The sequence below is a fragment of the Macaca nemestrina genome, chromosome 2 (genome assembly GCF_043159975.1).
Source record: "Macaca nemestrina isolate mMacNem1 chromosome 2, mMacNem.hap1, whole genome shotgun sequence".
In the NCBI taxonomy this organism is placed as follows: domain Eukaryota; kingdom Metazoa; phylum Chordata; class Mammalia; order Primates; family Cercopithecidae; genus Macaca; species Macaca nemestrina.
This window is the reverse complement of record NC_092126.1, coordinates 143,283,932-143,307,004: the sequence shown is the minus strand read 5'-3', so window position 1 is coordinate 143,307,004 and position 23,073 is coordinate 143,283,932. Positions and strand designations below refer to the sequence as shown.

General features: G+C 42.5%; 1 protein-coding gene across 1 annotated transcript in view; it reads right to left on the bottom strand.

The window, feature by feature from the left end:
• The window catches only part of LOC105477623 (inositol 1,4,5-trisphosphate receptor type 1), a 356,056-nt gene that overhangs the window by 311,710 nt on the left and 21,273 nt on the right, over positions 1 to 23,073 (bottom strand). The window contains exons 3-4 of the mRNA XM_071092119.1: positions 20,818 to 20,925; positions 16,286 to 16,356 (exon numbers count right to left, since the gene is read on the bottom strand). Coding sequence (XP_070948220.1) covers positions 16,286 to 16,356; positions 20,818 to 20,909 — 163 coding nt within the window. The 5' untranslated portion in view covers positions 20,910 to 20,925. The remainder of the gene's footprint in view (positions 1 to 16,285; positions 16,357 to 20,817; positions 20,926 to 23,073) is intronic.

Genomic DNA, 23,073 nt, shown 5'->3' with positions numbered 1-23,073 from the left:
ACATCTGTGAAGTCCCTATACCATATGAGGTAACATATTCACAGGTAACATATACTAGAATGAAGACATTCAGGGGCCATTCTTCAGCCTACCACAAGGACAAAACCAGTCGATCCAGGAACAAAATAATAAAAGGAGACTCCAGATTTGAAAACTTAGATGACATGGGTAAATTTCTAGAAGAACAGACCTTACACTATTTACCCAGGAAGAAATAGCCCTTAAAAGACATAAGGAATGTGAATCAGTAGTTAATTTTGACATAAAGAAAACAGATGGCTGGGATGACTTTACTCACGTGTTCTACCAAACTGTCAAGGAACAGATAATTCCAATATTACACAAACTCCCCTAGAGAATAAAAAAAGGAAACACTCTACAACTCGTTTTCAGTGTGGTATAACCTTGATACCAAAACCAGAAGAGGAAGGACAAGAAACCAAAGTAAAAGACGCACAGAAAGAAGACACGAGATATGGATGTAGGCTGCTGACAGCACTCAAATGCCTGAATCTGTGTTTTCCTGAGCTCCTGCTGCACTCCTGTCCTTCATGCAGTTCAGCTGTTCAACTGGGATTGTTTGACCTCCCAAAAAATCCCCCTTCTGTTTAGGTTTAAGCTATCATCCAAAATCAAGAGTCCTGACTAGTTCACCATTCCAACAACCAACCTGACACATCTAACCTCTTTAATGGTATTTGCTAAATATCAACTCAATTATCCATATTCATGGAAGGGCCCGTGGATATTTGGGTAATGAAAGCCAGGTCAACTAGAAGTAATTTAAAATGCATGCTGTCACTTTTCCAGCAAGCTCTCGTACTGCATTTTTTGTAAGCTATTATTAACATGAATTCAAATTATTTGGCCACAGTGATCTGATGGCATAGATAAAAACAATGAACACCAGGGGACTAGAAGCTTGTCTGGGATTCAACATTCTCCAAGAATAATCCACAAAGTAGTTCTCACTCATCTCTCCTCATAAAATTGCAAATTCCTTAAGGGCAGGGAGCATTTCTATTCGTTCAGGTAGGTGACCTTGTAAATAGTCAAGAAGCTTGCACAATCCAATGACCTTTGGGGCTGTGTTTCTAAAAGTCTTGCCAAGGACATATTTTCCATTGCAACGGTTGAGATGCCACTACAGAAACATGCAAAATTGTAAAAACGTCAAACAAAAACATTTATACTCCCTTAAATATACCTCACCCTTCCAATTCTATTAGTTATCTTAAAGTCCAATTAAAAAGCTGAAATCATAAAACTGAAATTAAGAAACTGTATCAATATGTAATTGACAAGGAGATACAACAATAGAAGTTCAAGAAAACCCAGAGCAATGTTTCCAATTGGTGATAAGCCTGGCAAACAATTCAACTCAATTGCACCTCTACACCCTCCAGGGCAGGTGATAATAAAATCAGAGAAGAGTGTCATCGAAGGACCAGAAACCTCTTGGTCCTGAAATTACAAAATCTGGAAGCCACTTCATTCCACAAGTGGTACCACAGCTTTCTAAGTTCACACAATATTGATGACATTTCCGGCCACTGTCAGAAAGAGGAGTTGCTGCTGGGGCTCTTAATAAGCAGATGAAAAGAGATGTCAGATTTTACATAATCTTCACATAGATTATTGCTTACAGCCTGTGGAGTTGGGGGAGGCAGATATAGCTGTACTCAGAACAAGGAGATGCTGGCCCTGCTTAATCACACATTAGGCATTCAAAGGAACAAGAGTCTAGAAATTAGTTGCTTTAAAATGCCCAAATTTTGGAGAGAAAATAACTTTCCTGGCTGGGCGCGGTGGCTCACACCTGTAATCCCAGCACTTTGGGAGGCTGAGATGGGCGGATCACAAGGTCAGGAGATCGAGACCATCCTGGCTAACACAGTGAAACCCCATCTCTACTAAAAATCCAAAAAAATAATTAGCCGGGCTTGGTGGCGGGCGCCTGTAGTCCCAGCTACTTGGGAGGCTGAGGCAGGAGAATGGCATGAACCTGGGAGGCGGAGTTTGCAGTGAGCCGAGATAGCGCCACTGCACTCCAGTCTGGGCAACAGAGCGAGACTCCATCTCAAAATAAATAAATGAATGAATGAACGAATAAATAAATAAATAAATAAAATAACTTTCCTTCACATCAAGCCATCTAGAAGATCACCAACAAGTGTCCTTATCAGAATCCTGGCCCAACATCATTTTCGCATCTTGCCTTGTTAGTTTGTACCCTGCAGGGGACAACTAGAAATAATGCTGAATGTTTTATTTTGCTCTCTCAGCAAGCTGTATAAATTCATTCCTGACAGATCTGAAAATAAAATGAATACTAACATTTTTAAAAGAAGTAAAGTTCTTGTAGCTTGCAAGAGATCAGTAAAGGAGCACTGTGGGTTTCCTCCCTCCCCCTGGCCCAGATCAAGGGACCGCATTCCCTTGGGCTTTTATATCCTTGTATAATATTTAATTAAATACTCTGTTCCTACTGGTTTATGTACTAGAGAACACTAATTTTAGAAAACCGATTAGCTGGTTCTTTCTAACTGTATGTTATTGTAGCTAAGGTCAAATTTTTCACTGAAACTATGGCAACAAAACCCCAGTATTCTTTGTCGACAAGAGCGAAGCAAAGTTCTCAAGTGATAGTCCTCCACTTGATTGCTAAACCTAAGTTGGGTTATTCTATTTCCTACCTTTACCTCAAATGCCACATTTCTGGGAATGGTTATGGGGGGAGGAGAGGACCTTAGTCACAGAAATTTGCTAGCATAAGTCCAAGCGAGCTTATATATAAGTGTCATCACTGATAACATTTTTAGACACATATAATTTTAGCAGCACAAAACATCCAGACATTTCAGAAGCACCCAAATTGGAACTCAAATGTACCCGGAAAAATACCAGACGAAGAAAGGAACTTTTAAATCTTAGTTAGAGGAATAATTGCCCAACTTATTTTCTCAATTACTGCAACTGCTCAAGTTGGAGTTTTTCTACACCGACCTCCAGTTATTGTTTTGGAAAGGAAAACAGGTGGGTTCTTTGAAGAGATGTATTCTTTCCTTCACATCTATTGCCCCTCTCCACTTATCTCTCCCAAGCCAGTGCCAATGAGAATAAGCACAATTTTTGCCTTCTATAAGAGCCAGGCTGACCTCTCACCTTGGGGAGAGAGGCCTCCACCTTGGTCAATAATATAGAAGTAGCTGCTGCTGGGGGAGCTAAACAATGGGTACACATGGACATATAGAGGGGAATAATAGACACTGGCGATTCCAAAAGGTGTAGGGGTGGTACGGGTTGAAAAATTACCCACTGGGTACAATGTTCACTACCAGGGCCATGGGTACACTAAAAGACCAAAGTTCACCACTACACAATACACCCAAGTAACAAAACTGCACTTGTATCCCCTAAATCTGTTAAAAGAGAAAAAGAAGTAGCCTCTGGACATCCCTTCTGCAAATGCAACTGCCCTCAAAGCCCAGGAGAGAATGCCACTTGGCAGGCTGGCTGGCAGAAACCTCTCTAAACATGCAAGGAGCATGTGGGGGGCAGGGAAGGGCAGCTTTTGGGAAAGAGCAGATTGGCAATATCTTCCTCCTGTCCGTCAAGAGTCACTGGAATGCCTGCTGTTTGGGGTAAGATAAACACAACTTCCTCTCTGGCTAGGCTTGTAATTCTATACAGAAGGCAGGATTACCATCTCGAGCAAATGACCCGTCAGTAACTGAGGCTCTGATCAAGCCTTGTGTCAGGAGAGAAAAGACCTGATGGCTTCTTTTCTAATAGCCCCAAACTCTGTCATAGCTGGTTACCAGGTCCACTCAATAAAATATAAAAAATTCAGGAAGGCTAAAGTCTGCCTGGCTATGGATTCCTTTGTATATACTCCACGGACTGAGTTTTTAAAACAGACTTAACAATGTTTTACAAGATGGCAAAGGCCGTGTCTGATCTTCCTAAGAGATGTCCCAAAAGCTGCTAATTGCAAATTCAGTCACAACAGCCACCCTTCACTGAGTGCTGAGGCTGTATTGCAGGTATTTGCTGTGTTACACACGCACCGACTCATCCTCACACAAGCCTATCAGCTCCACAGTGTTATTCATCATGGCAGCCAGGTGGGGAAACTCAGGCATAGACAGGTTCAATGGCTTGCCCATGGTCACATAACTAGGAAGAGCAGGGCAGGGACTTGAACCCATGTCTGACTCCAGAGCCTGTGCTCCTAACCACCATGCTCTAGTGTCTTCCCAGGACATCCTACCCACTCATTACCAGATTCGGCAGGACCTTGACTTAGAAAGCTATTGTTTTTTTCTGTTTGTTCATGTTTTCAAATATTCAATAATGCCATCTTTCCACTAATGTTCTCTACCAATTAGATTGAACCCATTCAGTTTCCAGAGAGCTTCTTGTCTCCAGTGTATCTGTGCTCTCCCCAGCTGTTTATTGACCCAATGCTCCCAACCATAGGGCTTCCACAGGAAGCAAAAACAGAAAGAACAGCTGGGTCCTTCGGTGGGAAAACACACACAGTCAAATGGAATCATTCATCTAACCTCTGTCCCAGAGCAGAAATTCCCTCTGCAAAATCCCTGACAGATGGTCAGCCCCGTCTGACTCGGGGGAAACTCAGTAATTTGAAGCAGGCCTCTTCTTGGAGTAACTGCTCAGCACTAACAGTCAGAATTAAGTTCCTTAAGCCTCAAATTCTACCTCTGGGCACTTTGATCCACTAGCCCTCATTCTCTATTGCTCTGGGCTCAGAACATCTGTCTTCTATACGACAGCCCTAAAATAAAAGAAGACAACAGTCAGTGGCTCGTGAGAGCCTTGCAGGAGCATGACGACTTGTTAGAAATGTAGAATCTCGGCAGGGTGCCGTGGCTCACGCCTGTAATCCCGACACTTTTGGAGGACAAAGCAGGAGGATCAGTTGAGCCCAGGAGTTTGAGACCAGCCTTGGTAACATGGCGAAACCCCGTCTCTACAAAAAAATACAAAAATTAGCTGGACGTGGCGACACACGCCTGTAATCCCAGCTACTCAGGATTAGGAGGCTGAGGGGAGAAGATCACTTAAGCCTGGGAAGTCAAGTCTGCAGTGGGCCTTGATTACACCACTGCTCTCTAGCCTGAGCTACAGAGCAAGACCCTATCTCAAAAAATAAAAATAAACATAAATAAAAAAGAAATGCAGAATCTCAGGTCTCACTCCAGACCTACCTAATTAGAATCTACATTTTAACAAGATTCCAGGTGGTTCCTGTACGCAGTCAGGCCTCAGAAGCAATGCCTTAGAGGTCTCTTCTCATTCATTCCACAAACATTTTAGTGTCTAATATAGTCCAGAACCTGTGCAAAGCCTTGAGGAGACAGGCATGGTTTCTGTCCTCACAGTTAATGCAGTAGGGCGGAAGAGCTAAGTCAAAACCAGCAAGTTAAAAGTCAAAACCAAAAATTAGCAGTGTTATGGTATTTAATATGGGCCAGGTAGTCCATTAAGTCCATTAAGTGCTTTACACAGATTAACTCATTTAATCCTCATAAAAACCCCATGAGGCACATATAATAATTTCTCCATTTTTCCAGATGAGGAAATGGAGGCACTGCGAGGTTAAGTAATACATCTGAGATGACATGACCAGTAAAAAGCAGGGCTGAGAGTCAAACCCACAGGGTCTGGCGTCAGAGTCTGTGCAAAAGGAGCAGCTGCTTGTCTGCACACGAAGGTTCAGTAAAAGTGCCCCAGAGGAGATGCCTGAGATATGAAGGGTGAGTGGGCATTAGAAAGATTGGGGGGTCCAGGAAGGAACAACAGAGATAGGGAGATATTTCAGACGGAAGAAAAAGGACAGAGTATAGAGCAAGTATGCTGACTGCCAGAAGGAAGTCAATCCGTCTGGCTGGAGCACAGAACCTGGAGGGGTTACTGCAGATGAGGCTGAGAGGTAAGCAGTGGTGACTCATGCAGACTGCTGGGAACCCTGAAAATGTGTCTTTATCCTGAGCACAACTGGGGAACCCCTAAGAGGTTCCAAGCAGCTGAGTGACATCTTCAGATCTGTGCTGATTCCCCTACCCGCAGTCAATGGTGGACTGGTGGACTGGAGGAGGTGTCCACACTCAGACACAAAGGAGGCAAAGGTGGAATTACAGAAACAGGTGAGGAGTCTGTGCAGCAACTTTGGTGAGAAATATTGTTGCTGAAGCTAATCTAAAATGTCATCATTCAATATCGAATGGAGCCCTGGCCGCCAAGTTACCCCTGCATTAGCTTTATTCCCACCAAGCAATATGCCTTTTAAAAGTGGAACCTAGGACATCAGAAGCCTCAAGTGTTTTCTGAGCAGCACGACTCTATGATTTCATTTAAGTGGCAGACACTCTGCGATCCTCCAGACATGGGTTCAAATCCCAGGTCTACCTTGATTCCAAACCCTCTGTGGGCTCAGGGTGCCCAACCGTAAAATGGGGACAATAACAGTACCCATGTCACAGTGTGCTCCAATGGTCAAGAACAAAAGCATGCATGACCCTGTCAGAAAGCCAAGCACAAAGGAGGAAGGTACTTAACAATTATTTGTTTTTCATGCTCATGTACTGAATGCAGCCAAGGAATCTCAAAACTATAGGCATGAAAGAGAGAAAAAGATCAAACATTAAGAGTCAAGGAGTCTCAGAGAATGAGACCAATAAGATCCACTTTCCAGGGAGAAGACAAGTCAACTACGAGAAAGTTTTAGGGGTTGTTGTTGTTGTTGTTGTTGTTTGAAACAGGGTCTTACTCTGTTGCCCAGGCTGGAGTACAGTGGTGCAAACATGGCTCACTGCAGCCTCAACCTACTGGGCTCAAGCAACCCTCCTGCCTCAGCCTCCTGTGTAGCAGGGACCACACATGACCACCACCACGCTTGGCTAATTTCATTTTTTGTAGAGACAGAATCTCACTTTGTTGCCCAGGCAGGTCTCGAACTCCTAGGTTCAAGCCATCCTTCCGCCTTGGCCTCTCAAAGTGTTGGCATTGCAGGCATGAGCCACCATGCCCAGCCTACAGGAAAGCTTTTCAAGAGTAACAGGCTCAGGTAGTTTGGAGCAAGATGACAGGGCAGCGTTAAGGAATCAGTGTAAAAAGATCAGCGGCCATTCAACTTAAAATGTCAGCGAAAACACTGTTAGAACTGGGAGCAGTCAAAATCATATCAGAAAAAAACACCAATTCCTTGTCAATCAGTATTTAAAGAAGGACCAACATTATGCCAGATGCTGGGCCAGGAGTGCAGGGCAAGATGTGGTCCCTTTGAGTGCTCCAAAATCTGGCAAGGAGAAAACAGTAGCTGTGTATTTATCAGACTGTGATAAACATTATACTCAAGATTGTTAAGTAGGCAGTTAGCATGCCCCTCTTGTCTATAGACATTTGCTCCTGTGCCAATGCAGCTCACAATGACATATTTTGGGGTTGCAGAGGAGGAAGTTAAGAAATCGGGTAATTTTTGTCAAAGAATATTTCAAGGCCAGTCCACTTCTAAAGGCAGTTTAGGGTAGATGTTAAGAGGAGGATTTCTGGTTATTAGATTGACTGGGTTCAAATCGCAGCTCTGCTACTTCTAGCTACGTGATCTTGGACCTGACACTAAACATCTTATATGTCAGTTTCCTCATCTGTAGAAAAGTACCTGCCTTACTTATGGGGTTGTTATGAGAATTAAATAAATGAGTGTATGTAAAGTATATTAAATAGATTATATTCACTAATATCTGTTAGCACTAGACAAAGGTATTCACTATTATTTGCATTTATAAAAATTAGGTTATCATTAATTACACAGGGTGATGGAGTCAAAAAAATTTTTTAATTCATGGCTCAAACACAGTAGCCTAAAAGACAGTGTGAGGAGAAACTGGGGTTGTATCCCAATCTCAGTTTTGGCACAGGATTGCTCTTTGACCCCAGGAGACTTTCTAAATCTCTCTAATGTTCTCACTTGTCAAACAAGAAAGGAAAAGAGTTATCATAAGCTCAAGTGATTCACCACACATCTTCATCAATGCTCTGAAGACAGGATTATAAAACCCTTTGCCAAAAGAAAAAGTCCTTAATCAACCACAGTATACTGCTTTCAGGAGAACCATATAACAATATGACAATATGACCCCATTACGCTTGCTGAGATTTCCAAATCAATTTCACCCTCAATGGAGGAAGTCCCAAAAGCAATACTGTGATTCAATTAGAGGACAAGGTAAACTTATTTATTGCACTAGAAGCATTTTATGCACATAGAGCTGAAAATGGTTCTCCATTAGCAACTAAATTATAAGGGTAAATGACTATAAAAGAGGGGTCTGAGGTCTACTTTCCAGGGTGACTCAGGTATGCAAAAAAGAACAGATCCAGGGCATCAAAGTAAACATAAATTCCCTTATGCTCATTTTCAGGGTACCAAGAGCCTTCAGACATGCATCTCACAGCCTGAAGCAAGTAGGCAGAAATCCAGTGAGGGATACGCTGCAGTGTGTGGGACTCCAGCATAATCAGGCAGCAGGCACCATCCCCAGTGATTGTGTAACACACAGTGAGCATTCTATGTTGCCCAGGGAATTGACTTAAATTACAGTTTTGTTCCCTTTAAATGGAGTCTGTTGGTCCAAGACTGAGATAAACTAGTAAATCTGAAATGAAGATTATAAAAAACTATTAATCTTTTTATTAAATTTGAATTGATTTTGTGAATAGAGAACAAGTTGCAGGAGACTCTTCTACAAGGCAGCTGCACATACTCTTGAAACCTGCAATATGCCTTGAGGCATATACTTGACAAGCACCTTAAATAGACTGATTTTTCTGACTTATTTAACAAGACAGGCAGAAAGTAAGTCCTGAACCCCTACTGCGAAAGGCCTGTCATGGATTAGAATCAAAAGCACAAACAAAATTTAAGTTAGGCCCTCCCCTTTGCAGGAGGGTATTTAAAACTAAGATATGGATTCATTCCTTCGATGCCTTGCCAAAAGAAAAAAATGAAAGAATACTGTTGCTTAGCAACAACTAAAACAATGTGCAGCAAAGGAGAGTGGTCTGAAAGAAAGCTAAGCCGGTGAGTTTGTTACAGCCACCCCAGATGAACTTTGTGACCCAAGACCCTGCCTGTGTCCTCATCTGGCCTAAGGGTAAGGTTAAGGCCTGGCTATTACTGGCACTCAACTATCTTGACAAAGAGACCTGTAATCCCAAAGAAATAAGAACCTACTACTGGACAGCACAAGGCTTCTAACATTAACCTGCCTGTTTCCGCCACTAATAGCAAAGTTTCAAGCTGCATGAAATCTTGGAAAAACCCCATTTAACAGGTAGGGAAACTGAAGTTGAGAGAGATGAAATGACTTCTCTAAGATATTGTTCATGGCAGATTCTGGGCTGTATGCTAGCTCTGGCATCCAGAGGTTGCTCTTTCCCCTACAGTTAACCTAAATTGCAGGCAAGACCAAGATCAGAGAAGCAGACTACTGACACTCAAGTGTTTCTTATCGCTCAACCATGAAAAATGCCATTCTTATTTGAGGACCCTTCCTAAGCCGCTGGGAGGTTTCAAAGTCAATTACAAAGAGCTTGAATGATATGTGAAACCCTTCTCTCTCTCAATAAAATAATCCTACTAAATCCACCAGCCCCCTACTAGAAGGGGCTAACATAGTGCCAGCACTCTGGGACTGGGGAAAGAAGGCTCCAATAAAAATAAAAAGGCCACGAGTCTGATCCTCAAGTTCATGGCCATGCTTTAAGTCCAAGAGTGGCTCGTTATAGCCAAGCAACATACTCTTCTCCATGCCAGTATCATGGTGACCGCACAATACTCACCTGTCATTATTTCTAGCCGGGCATATGTTGAGGAACCTGGGGTCTTCCACCAACATTTTACTCTGGAAATGCCCAGAAACTGGATTATACTGCCCCAGGCCAGACCCTCATTTGTACTACAAACAGGACTCATTCTACTGTAAGTAACATACTGCGCATCCCACAGCTGGTCGGGGCAATGGCTAAAAGTGTATTAAGTGTGGCAGGATACAGCGGCTCACACCAGTACACAACTACTTAGTACACAACTACTGTGTGCTAAGCACTCTATTCGGCTCTTTATGCATATTATTTTTATAAGGATGGAATTGTTTGACCCTATTTCACAGGTGAGGAAACAAGCTGAGAAATATTATGTAATCCCAGCAATTTGAGAGGCCAAGGTGGTGGATGGCTTGGGGCCATGAGTTCAAGACCAGCCTGAGCATCATAGCAAGACCCCCATCTCTACAAAAATTTGAAAAGAACTCAGGCATGAAGGGTATATCTGTAATCCTAGCTACTCAGGAGACTGAGGAAGGAGGATTGTTTGAACCCAGGAGGTCAAAGTGAGTGAGCCATGACCACACAATTGCACTCCAGCCTGGACAACAGAGTGAGACCTTGTCTCTATAAAACTACAAAGGAAGAAAAGCACTGGGCCCAGCCTTTGAAAGAGGGCTCTGGCTACGACACTCATAAGTCACATGGCACTGGGCCAGCTCGTAACTCTTGTCATCTCAAATGGCATCAGGTACCAAATAGATGTGCTCTGGTCTCAGGGGGTGCTGCACAGCGAAAGATTAGGACATGAGAAGCATCCTCATCTACTTTTCCCCAGTAGGCCAGGTTTTATACTAGGTAGGAAGAAATTTCACCTGCTTTGCTTCTACTTATATATAAACAGTTGCAGTGAAGACAACAAATTATACTAAACAAGTTCCTTAAAGATTTTCACTACATATTGATGTAATTTGTTGTCTTCACTGCAACTGTTTATATATATTATATATCATTTTTTCCTGCCCCAACTTCTCCTCATTTTGAACTGTAAGTTCCCCTTCCAACAGCTTTTATTCTGAAACTAAGGGGCTCCCTGTAAGGTTAAAAGCCGCACACTTTGATATTATTGATATGGTAACATCTGTCCAACGTCAAGAATGTGGAGCCATGACTGGCCTCTTGATATGAACAGAGAAGATCAGGTTTTGAAAGCAAGAGCCTGACTACTGCCCCAATCTTATGCAATAATGGCATGATCAACACTAAAGCCTATCTAATTGCCCAAAGGTCCAGTTCCCAACAACCCTGGAGGTGATTTACATTTAAAAAGAGCAGAGATTCTGGGAGCAAAATGAAGACTGGTTGTTAGTTTCCACCTTTTCTTTGTAGAAGATGCCTTTACATTTAGCATGAGGGAGCAGGGGGAGGGACTGGTAAAAGTGGGAAGAGGAAAAGATAATACAGAGAAAGGAATTCACTAACCACCAAGTTCCTATTCCCTGTTTCAATCTGATGTTTGCCTTCTCTGTTCTTTCAAGATTATGGGCAAAGACAACACAAATCAGGGAGTAGAAGAGGTTCTGCCTTACCTTCCATGGACAATGGGGCTTTAAAATGGTACCACATTAATCAAAGAACTAAAATTGCTGCATTATTCTAAGTCTCAGCTCTCCTCATCACTTACGAGGACAATGATATTGTCCAAAATTCATTCAGATGAAAAAGATGTGGCTTATGTGAAACACACGTGCAGCCAACCTTTTCTTTCTACAGAGAAAGTGAGAGGCAAGAGATATATTCAAGGAAATCACACACAAACAAAAAAGCAATACACTTTGGAAATGTACTTTCAGCCATCAGAGAAAAAAAAGCAAGTGTGTTCGATGTTGAACTCTTTTACATCTACTGCAAAAATTAACAGCAACCACTCACTGAACAACTACTGTGTACTAAGCACTCTATTCGGCTCTTTATGCATATTATTTTTATAAGGATGGAATTATTTGACCCTATTTCACAGGTGAGGAAACAAGCTGAGAAATATTATGTAATCTATCAAGGTTACTTAGCTTGTACACAGGGGCAATGGGGTTCAAATCCAAGCCCAGGGGTTCATGTGCATGTCCCCACCCACAAACAATTTGAAGACAAAAAGAATAGCAATATATAATTATTCTCATATAATTAAATATGAGATTTACAAGTACTAGGCTCTGTACTAAGTACTGGGAACACAAAGAAAAGAGTAAGTCTTACCAAACTCTTAACTAAGGGTCAGGCTCCCCCAGTACTAAATTCTTAACACACAATTAATCTTCCCAATGACCTTATGAGATAGAGCCTATTATCCTCTCCCATTTTACAGGTAAGAAAATCAAGGTTTGCAAAGGTGAAGTAATCTGTTCAGGGTCACACAGCAAAGAATTCATGGAACTTGGATACGAACCAGGAAGCCTGATCCAACAGCCTCTTTTATTAACCGTCAGGGCTGCAGATCTCAGGAGCTCACAAAATTAAAGACGCAAAGTCAGAAGCCATGGGGAATACTGCATAAACAGGCCTTGGATTTCCATTTACTTAAGAACAGGTTATGATGGTTCTCAATATAGGAAATAACTTGGCAAGGAAACAATGGAAGCAAGAACAAACCCAAATGACTACATGCAGCTCTGCTGATTGCTCAGATAAAGACTCCATCATCCCATTCGGCTGCTTGCCAGCATCTCGCTTTTCCATATGTGTTTGTTAAACTCTAGAGTGCAACGGGTCCGTGAGGAAATGGACTAGAAATGCCTCCAAATTGCCCAACTGCCCTATGCACAATTTCTAAACATCAAAATGACTTCAGCTCCAAAATACACTTATATTTGGAAAGGCAGCAATTGCTTCCAAAAGAGAGATCTTTTTCTTCATTTTAGAAAAAAAAAAAAGTCAAAGAATGCTGCACCGCAGTTGAAGGAATGCATTGGAAAATTTTTTTAAACCTCACTGCCCAACTTCCATGGTGAAGGAGCAGATCGTTCCAGCACTGAGGCAGCCTGCAAAGGCAGAGCTGCCTGGGCCCCTCACCTGGGTGCAGGGGGCCTCTGGTTGAGCACGTGGAATTAAGGAAGTCCTGACCTACATTCCCAAAGCCTGCAGCAGAGCTTGTTTTGAACCAGATTTTCCCACAAGGACAAAGCAGCTCACAACCCAGAAACCTTTATTTTTAATTTAGGGAGAAAGGCAGTCAACAAATCAAGTCACTGTCATGTGACCACCTGTAGAACCAGGCCAGGCTGTAAAAGGAATTTGCTTCCTTCCAAATAGCTTCTGTCAGACTATTACTGTTATCTCAAAACAGTCGCTTCAAATCAGCCACCACATACACACCCAAGCACCAGGCACCTTTACAGTCATGCCAGAAAAACATATCTCCTCCGACTTCCACTGCTATAGTCCTATTTATTTTTAACATTCTAACCCTGTATTCAAACAGCCCCTGGTTCATTTGTGACAACATGGATGAACCTGGAGGACATTACGCTAAGTGAAATAAGCCAGGCACAGAAAGACAAGTACCACATGATCTTGCTTATATGTGGAATCTACAAAGATTGAACTCCTAGAAACAGAGAGTAGAATGCTGGTCACCAGGGACTGGGGTGGAGGATTGAGATGTTGGCCAAGGGATACAAATTTCAGTTAGGAGGAATAAGTTCCAGAGATCTATTGTACAACATAGCGACTACAGCAAATAACAATATACAGTATACTTGAGACTCACTAAGAGTAGTTTTTAAATGTTCTCACCAAAAATAATAATAAGCATGTGAGGTAACGTATATGTGAATTAACTCAATTTCACCATTCCACTATATATACATATTTTAAAACATCATGTGTTTTAAATATATGTTGATTTAAAAAATAAAATTTCAAATTACGTGCATATATTTGTAAAAGACAAATAGCCATTAGTTAACTTCATACAGTACATTAGAATCTCTCCCAGGTTCATCTCCCAGCTCCCCAGGCCTGTTTATAGAACAAGATAAGAGGTCACACTGGACCAAGCAATGCCTTCCTGATGCATATCCCTCCCCTTGGTTCCAGCTGCAAAAGCCAAATCTAGACCAGCTCTTCCTTGAATAACAAAGTCCAGGTTTTATTAGCCTACATTTCATTAGCCATGGTTCTTCATCTTGGTGGCACAAGAGAAATACCTGAGAAGCTTTCAAAAATCCCAATGTCCATTTAACTCAAAATCCCTGATCTGGATTCAGATATCAGTGTTTCTGAGAGTTCTCCAGGTGATTTCCCTGTGCAGCTAAAGTTGAGAACCATGGCTCCCACTCCATCTGTCACCAGCCATGTGACCTCAGACAAGGTTCTTAAGTTCCGAGTGTATCAATCTCTTCCTAGGGAGGAGGGATGGCTCCCTGAGCTAATGCAGGCAGAGTGCTTAGCACAGGGCCTGGCACAGTCAATTGATCTTGTCCCTTTCAATATTCACGGTGGGGAAGTAATTCTATGAGTGACTGAATTATGATCATTGGACGAAATCTTTCATTTCTGCAGCACTCAAGATTTTGTCTTGTCTTGCAAGAAAACATGAAAGAAGCATTGAGAAGAAAAAGGCGGTGGAGGCAATAGCCGCCTTGGGTTCCTCTTACAGCTTATATCAACAACTCTTTTTCCTTCTGTTTTTTTTAACAGTCTCCCCCAACCCCCACCCATCCTCAGGTGAAAACATTCTCCTGATAGCCTCACGCCAACTGGATGCAACTCAACACCAAATGTCTTCCAAATGGCTTTTCTCCATCTGAACGTCTGCGTTCTATTTTATTCTAACGTATTTAGCTTTTATCCAAAAAAGTCAACCAGTTTCTAAACCACTAAACAATAAGAACTTAGAACTCGAATTATATAATCTGCAAATGGCAAGATTTGAGCCCTTTGGGACTGAGGCCATCAGTCAAATACCTAACCCAGTGGTTTTCCACCCTGGCTGTAAAGAATCAGCCCTAATTCCAGAGTTGAGCTTAACTGATAAATAATTTAATTATTAAATAGATGCTTAGGGCTCCCCAGTGGATCCCTTAGTCCTAAGCTCTACAGTGGAGCCCCAAGCATCTATTTAATTTAAAAGCTCCCGGCCGGGCGCGGTGGCTCACGCCTGTAATCCCAGCACTTTGGGAGGCCGAGGCGGGCGGATCACAAGGTCAGGAGATCGAGACCACGGTGAAACCCCGTCTCTACTAAAAATACAAAAAATTAGCCGGGCGCGGTTGTGGGCACCTGTAGTCCCAGCTACTCGGGAGGCTGAGGCAGGAGAATGGCGTGAACCCGGGAGGCGGAGCTTGCAGTGAGCCGAGATCGCGCCACTGCACTCCAGCCTGGGCGACAGAGCGAGACTCCGTCTCAAAAAAATAAAAAATAAAATAAAAAAATAAAAGCTCCCTCAGATAATCCTAATATGTGGCTAGAGCTGAGGACCACCAACCACAAGAACAGAAAAGAAAAACCACTGTTTATCATATAAGACACCAAGTGTACTTCAAAGACCTCCTACAGTAAACTCAGTTACCTTTGGAGAAAGATACCAAATTCAGGAGGCCTAAAGAAAAAACTAATTTGGGTAGAAAAGCTGCCCTGCCTATGCCTTTTCTTTGTTTTTGTGTTTGAGACAGGGTATCACTCTGTCGTCCAGGCTGGAGTACAGTGGTGAGATCTCGGTTCACCGCAGCCTGGAACTCCCAGGCTCAGGTGATCCTCCCAACCTCAGCCTCCTGAGTAGCTGGAACTACGGGTGCATGCTACCACACCCAGCTAATTTCTGTATTTTTAGTAGAGACAGGGTTTCACCATGTTGCCCAGGCTGGTCTCGAATTCCCAGTCTCAAGCAATCTGCCCACCCCAGCCTCCTAAAGTGCTGGGATTACAGGCATGAGCCACTGCGCCCAGCCTGCCTACATCTTTTAACTCAAAAAACAAGCGCAATAATTAAGAACATTTCATTCCAGTGAGACGTTCAGTAAGGTATCATTACACACCTCCTTAAAGAAGGTATCTAAGAATATCAGCATCCCCAAAGGGACAGTGAGATCCGCTAAAATAATGAATATTCCCTGTGACTGGATCCATAAATCCTATTTGTTTGAAGAAATATCCATACAAATGTAAGACTTTAAACCGAATTAGCACTTGTCAATACATATTCAATAGACAAATTAAGGACCCAGTGAAAGACATCACAATCTTGATACTAAATTTATGTATGTATTTTTCAAGAAGTTGTAAAGCTGAGAACTGAAATCATACTCCAAAAAAAACATAATAAGCCTATCTTGCTTATAAACACACACGACACACACACACACACACGCACACACCAACAACACACTTCATGAATTTTCAAGTGAGTCAAGGTGACCACTCCAGGAAAGCTTACCTCTGAATTTCTTAGGTGGATTGTTAAGGTCCCCGGTTTCTGGCTGTACAACACAACGATCATCAACCAGGCTGTAAAGAAGACAGATAAATGCTCTGTCAAGTTAAGTGTATGAAAATGAAACTCTTAGCACCATGCAAAAATCAGATATCCCAGGGCTTTTCCTGTGCAACATTTAGACTACCATATTCTCCTGCCAGGAACTCTTTACACTAGAGACTTCCTATGCATGGATCTAAACCTAATCCAAAAGCCCAGGGTTCTGTTCTGTGAAGGACACATTAAGCTACTGTTTTCCGTGGCTCCTTTCCCATAACCACGTCCATGGGAGATTTGAGTATAGCATGCAAGGTGGCTGAAGTCGTGAGACACAGCAAGGGGCAGTTGCATTCAACTAAGGGTAGCTGAGGAGCTGACTTTGTGCCCAGTGAAGATGAGTCAGGCCCTTGCCCTTTGGGAGCTCAAGGCTAGTGCAGGAGCCTTAAGAACAAACTGATAAGGAGAATATAATCTAAGGGCTGTAAGAGAAGGAATAAAAAAAATAACAGCCAGAAGCGAACTGTGCCTGAGGTCATCTGAGAAGCTGCAGACAGAGGAAGTTCTAATGGAACTACTGGAAGAGTGGAAATAGATGTGAGAGGCTAGAGGGGAGCGTTTCCAGGTGGAGAGAACCATGAGTGCACACTCATGAAGATATGAAAGGACTCTGGAGCATCAAAAGCAACTAGTGGGGAAAGCACAAAAAAATTACAAATAAATAAGCCGACATTACATAAAGACTCAGTATTTGAAATCCTGACTGCTAAGTCTAACTTGCACAATTCTTTTAGAAGAACCACTTAAAAATATATTTTTGAACAGATGAGGGAACTGAGACTCTGAGAAGTTACACAACTTGTCCAAGCTCCTAAAACTGGTACTGATAGAACTGGCTAATCTTCCAAGTGACCACAGAACTTGCACTTGTTCCCAGCTAACATGCTATGGTTTTCCAGGGTTCCTCCATTCATCTGTGCTGCCTCCTCTTATCCCAAATGCAAGGTACCATTAAATATTCAGCCTTTACCCTTACTGTTCTATTCTCCAAGATTCCCTTTTGCCTCCTAAAGTCCTGCCTGTCTTTCAGGACTCAGATTAAGAGCCCCACCTTCTCCACAAAGCCCCCCAGGCCTTTCCTGCTTCAGACACTCTCTGCCTCTCCTTCTCCGTCCTCCCAACCTCACTGACTGAGACTCCAAAGGTGCATCAGGCTACCAGCTCCATGAAGGCCAGAAGATGCCCAAGGCTGGCAGCTCAGTATCTATTTGGTAGGTAAATCGAAGTATCCATGGTACCCCACCAGCAGTTTGCCTCCTTCAGCTTCACAGCACAAGACCTCACTGTATCAACAAGAGGGACAGTGTAGCCAATGGCCTGAGTTCTCATGTAAAAATCAAGAGCAGAATATACATATATAAAACCCCCACCCTGAGCTCCTGTGAGTGTAAGTACAGTAATGCCCCCAGAGCTAACATAATGCTTGACAGGGTGAGCTCAGAATCCAAGGTAGGGCTAGGTTAATAAATAATCAAGTTCTCATGGCCAGGCGTGGTGGCTCACACCTGTAATCCCAGCACTTTGGGAGGCTGAAACGGGCAGATCACGAGGTCAACAGATCGAGACCATTCTGGCCAACGTGGCAAAACCCTGTCTCTACTAGAAATTCAAAAATTAGCTGGGCGTGGTGGTGAGCGCTGATAGTCCCAGCTACACGGGAGGCTGAGGCAGGAGAATCGCTTGAACCCAGGAGGCAGGAGGCGGAGGGTGCAGCGAGCCGAGATCACGCCACTGCACTCCAGCCTGGCGACACAGCGAGACTCCGTCTCAAGAAAAAAAATAAATAAATAAATCATCAAGTTCTCAAATGGGGAGGAAGTGGTAAGAGGAACCCCAGTCAAGCTCAGAAGACAAATGAATTGTAGATGGCACTCTGCCACCTACTAGTGGCATGATCATGACTATGGCATTTTACCCCTACTGGTCTCAGTTTTTTCATCTGTGTAATGAAAGTTGGTCTCAGGGATTCTTAACGAGGGGGATGTTCATCAGACTCATTGTTTCCAAATACACTGACACCAGGACTCTGTCAACCCAGCTTACTAAAGCTGTGCTACAGGATGAGGCCCAAGAATCCCCCCGCCTTGTTTTTTTAAAGAGGCAGGGTTCTTGCTATGATGCCCAGGCTGGTCTTAAAAGCTGGTCTTGAACTCCTGGCCTCAAAGGATCCTCCCATCTCAGCCTCCCAAGTAGCTGGGATTATAGGTGTTAGCTACTGCACCAAACTGAACCTTTATTTTTAACAAGCTAAAAAGGCAATTCAGAAGCATGCCACTGAGTAACGTGCACACATACACACTTGCCCTCCAAGATCCTATTGGAGTTCTAAAGTTTAATCAGTAGATGAAGCCATTTGGAGGTAATCACCATCTATATAAAAGGGATGGGGCTGGAGTGCTACACAGTGAGTCCCATTAACAACTGGCAGTCACTCATTGTAGTCCACAACAGGTCCTCCATAAATGCTAAAAATATTAAAGACAGAAAGGTTGTCAAACTTTCTTTCTAACCCCATTTTTACACTGCTATCCTCAAATATGTGCAAGCAACTGAGAAAATAAAGTATTCATCTCAATAAAGTATTAGCAGCCCAAAGTTCAAAAAGCAGCCCTCCTCACTTTAAAAGGGCAGGAGGGACTCACCATTAATTTGTTTGCAATGTTTGAGGAAAACACTTAAAAAGCAATTCATATGATTTTCAAGAAGGGATGCCCTGGAAGAGAAAGAAGGTACTAAGATCTCAGGGGCTCAGGAGGTACCTGGGTGACTGGGAAATCAAGACCCCCAGGGGAAACATGGGCATAGAGTGGGTTGAGGTTTAACCCGGCATCCAGATAGAGGCTGTGCACAGCCAAGGAGGAGGGAGAGCTGTGGGCAGACAAGGAAGCCGGAAAGAGAGAAGCTGGCCTGCAGAGAGCAACTGTTGGCAGCCCTAGCCTTGCAGTCTGGAATTTTCTGAGCTGTGAAATCTTGGGCAAGTGACTTTGCCTCTCTGAAGCTCAAAACTTTTGCCTCCACAAATGGTAATGATGAGAGTGTTCACCATAGACAGTTGTGTAAGAATTAAGGAAGATGTAGGCACAGTATTTAGCATAATGCCTAGCACACAGCAAATACCCACTGGGCTCATGTAGTGCTTTCCATTTATTACTGTTGCTGTCATTGCTGAAAATAAGAAGAGGGTAAAAGAGTCAACCACAGACGATGAAAAGAGGAAGGAGCCAACCATGAAGAAAGGAGGGACAGTCAGAGGCAGGGCAGAAGGAGGCCTCTTTGCCAAAAGCCACAGAAGATAAATTGTTAAGGGTAGGTCCATAACGGAGAGAGGTCAAATGTAGAAAGTCACTGGATCTGGTGATCAGGCAGCCATGGATGACTTCTTTTCACTAGATGGCATTTGAAACAAAATCTCTCTACAGTGGGAGCACAAGTCTAATTGAGCTATAATTCTGTATCTATAATAATTTGCTCCCTGAGTGTGGAGTAACCTGCATGACAGCCTAGAAATACTCGTTCTGCACAAATACCAGAAAACAAGCATGCTTTAAATAATAGCTGTAATTAAAAGGAAGGTCTGGCTGCTGTAAAAATGAGGTTCTTGGAGAAGCTGCTGGTCTTCCTTCCCCCAATTTATTTGAGACCAGCTCTTGCCAGATTCAACAGTGCCACCCGGGGGGCCTCACTACTCCTTTCTACACAAAGACAATGTAGACCATTCGTAACTATTTTGGAGTTAACCATCTTGATTCTCCATTCTGCTTCTGTCTGCCTTTGGGACTATTTCACCTCTCATTTCCTCTTCTAGACAATAGGCGTAGGAGGAGAAGGGAGAAGATAATCAAATGAGTACATTATGAAATATATTTACACCCTTAAAAGTTGTATAAAGATTGGGAAAAAAGCACAAAAGAGCAAAAATCTGATTTACAGAACTTTATGCAATTTATAATTTTCAAACGTATACAGCAATGTAAAGTAGGAAATGTCTGCTTCAAAGAAAAAAGATAGGCAGCCCAGGAGGTTTGGTCTTTGCTTATATTATAAAGGAGTCACTATTTGAAAAGAAGAGCCGTTACAAAACTAAAAAGCACTTCTTTGGGCTCTGTAAATATTCATCCTTACACTTTATTCCATTTAAACTGTACTCCATAGTGGAATAAAGGCACTCCCTTTTATATAGAAAGGAAGAGCAAATTTTAATAAACTCGGAATAGTGTCCTAAATAATGAGGTTTTACTCTTTCAGAAATATACAGAAAATTGTGTTTTTGTATGAGAGGTTAAACTTGGCTAATATGGGATTTGGCGTTTGTGATTTCAACCGCACTTAGAAAGCCAAGTAAAATGGTAATGTTCGTATGTTAGAAAAATCAGTTTTAAGCTGATGTTATGATGTCTTAAACAAATCCTGCCACAAAAGAAATTGCATGCTCTTACCCCAAGGTGCTAATAAATCCATTTGTCGATCCCTCCGCGTACAGAGAACAAATGTCTCCAATATGCAGGAAGCTAGACATTTTGTCAGACATGTCTTTCTTGAAAATCCTAGACAAAGTAAAATATGCAACATTGTTAGAAGAAAAGAAATGCTCAGAGGGGGAAAAAGTCACTAAGAGTTGGCTTAGCTCAATTTTCCAAAGCGCCTTACTTAAAAGCCAAATTTAAATAAGAGTTTGACAGGCAGGCAATTCAATGAGCCAAGTAAAGACATATGCAACAACATTTTTTCCCCGTATATTATTTAATTTCAGGATATTCCAACCACAGTAACATTTGTTTCTAACAAAACCATGCCTGAATCAGATTCTACAAGTTGAGGACCCTTGATAATAAAAACTGCAGTGAGTAGAAAGCCTGCAGGGAACTCAGCCAAGAACGTTGCAGTGATTAGGGAGTTACTTGGAAAGTCTGACTTATGAAACATTAACATATTCAATTTGCCTCAGGGAATGTTAAGTCAGAAGGAAACACCTGGTATAAAAACTTGCTTCTGGCAAGGCCACAGTGCCTGGGCTAAGGTACCAAACCAACAAAATGACATTAATAAAAGGAAACCTGGTAATAAATACCACAAATTTCCAGCAGCCTTTTAGGACTTTTAAGAATTCCACAACTGTAGGCACTTCACCCAAATGCTACTTAAATGTCTTTCCTTCTCATCCTTCACCAAGAAACACTTCCAGAGGACGAAAACCCTTTAGACAGAACCTGGCCCAGATCCTTCAGTATTTGGGTAAAAATAATAAGGTTCCCTGCCCAGGAACACACAGCTATTGAGAGGCAGTCTTACAAAAAGCTCTTAAGTCTCAGGAAATCTGTACACAGCCCAGAAACCATTAAACACACAAACACATATAAATATCAACAAAAATATTGATGTGACTCCTAGAAACAGCTTTCAACAGGGCCATAAATATTGAGGAGTGGGAACCAATTGTAAAAAGCTAAATTGACATTTAAAAAATAAATGTCAGTTATGTGGGAAGATTGGGTGCTGGTGTGGACTGCAGCTAATCACCCCGTGTTTCCTCAGGCACCTGGTGTGGAGATGCCCAGGGCAACCCAGGTTTTCCCAAAACCCCTCCTCCAACCCCAGACACCTTTATCCATCAATTTACTCAACTTCCCCTTCCAGAAGCCATTTACCCCACACAGTCACAAGAGTTGTAATGGTGTGGAACAGTATTGTGTCTCCTTCAATTGCTTTCTGGGTGCCAAGTTTTCTTTCGGGAAGAATTATGCAGCAATGATCAGCATGACACTTCAGGAAGCAACCTCCTACCTTAGCAGCAATGTCAGCTATTGAAAGCAAACTCATGTTAAAGAACCTCAGTTCACTGCTTGTGAGAAGCTGCAGGGAAAAGCTAATTTGTCATCCCCTTCCCTCCCCTCCAACAACCCAGATATTGCAGTGGAGATAAAGAGCATTTCATTAAACATGAACTTATTTACAGAGGGAGACAGCAACTGAGAACACAGAATAAACTCTCAAACAAAAGAGCCAGTATCTCTAGACCTTGAGGGAAGACACATAAATAATGTGCAGAAGGACAGTTTGCCAAGTACCACTCTCTGGAATCATGTCCGTCATTGTTTAATTCTTCATAACTACATATTTTATACCTAAAGGCAAACCAATGTTTTAAATAGCATCCAGAAAAGTGGCACAAATGGAACACATCAAGGGAGATTAATATTTCCCTCTGTGCTTATATTGTAAAACTTTATCTTAAAGGGTCAGGAAGTCAGCATACTTCTAAGATCAATTATTAGAAGACCATTTGTTTGAATTTTGAGCCAGACCAAATTTGTGTCTGTACACCCTGGCCTCCCGAAAGGACACCAGGGAATTTCCAAATGCAGGAGAACAGGTATGTGCTCCGGCAAGAGGACTAGGGCCTTGTCTAGTGCGACTAAGGCTCTCCTTTCAGGATCACCCTTCAGATAAGCATTCAGCCCCCAGTAGAGACTAGGCCAGAAAATGCCTGCTGTCTTGTGAACTATCACCACCACCTGGATACCTTGCTGAAAGATTCCAGGCTCTTAATGGGAAGAAGCAGACGATTCAGTGTCCTCAAGTGACAAAGCATGATGTACCCCATGTTGCTTGCAGCTGATCATTGCAATAGATGTCTGGACATTGCATTCCTACAGCACAGTTCTGCATTATTTTCTTTTCTGATAATAATAGCT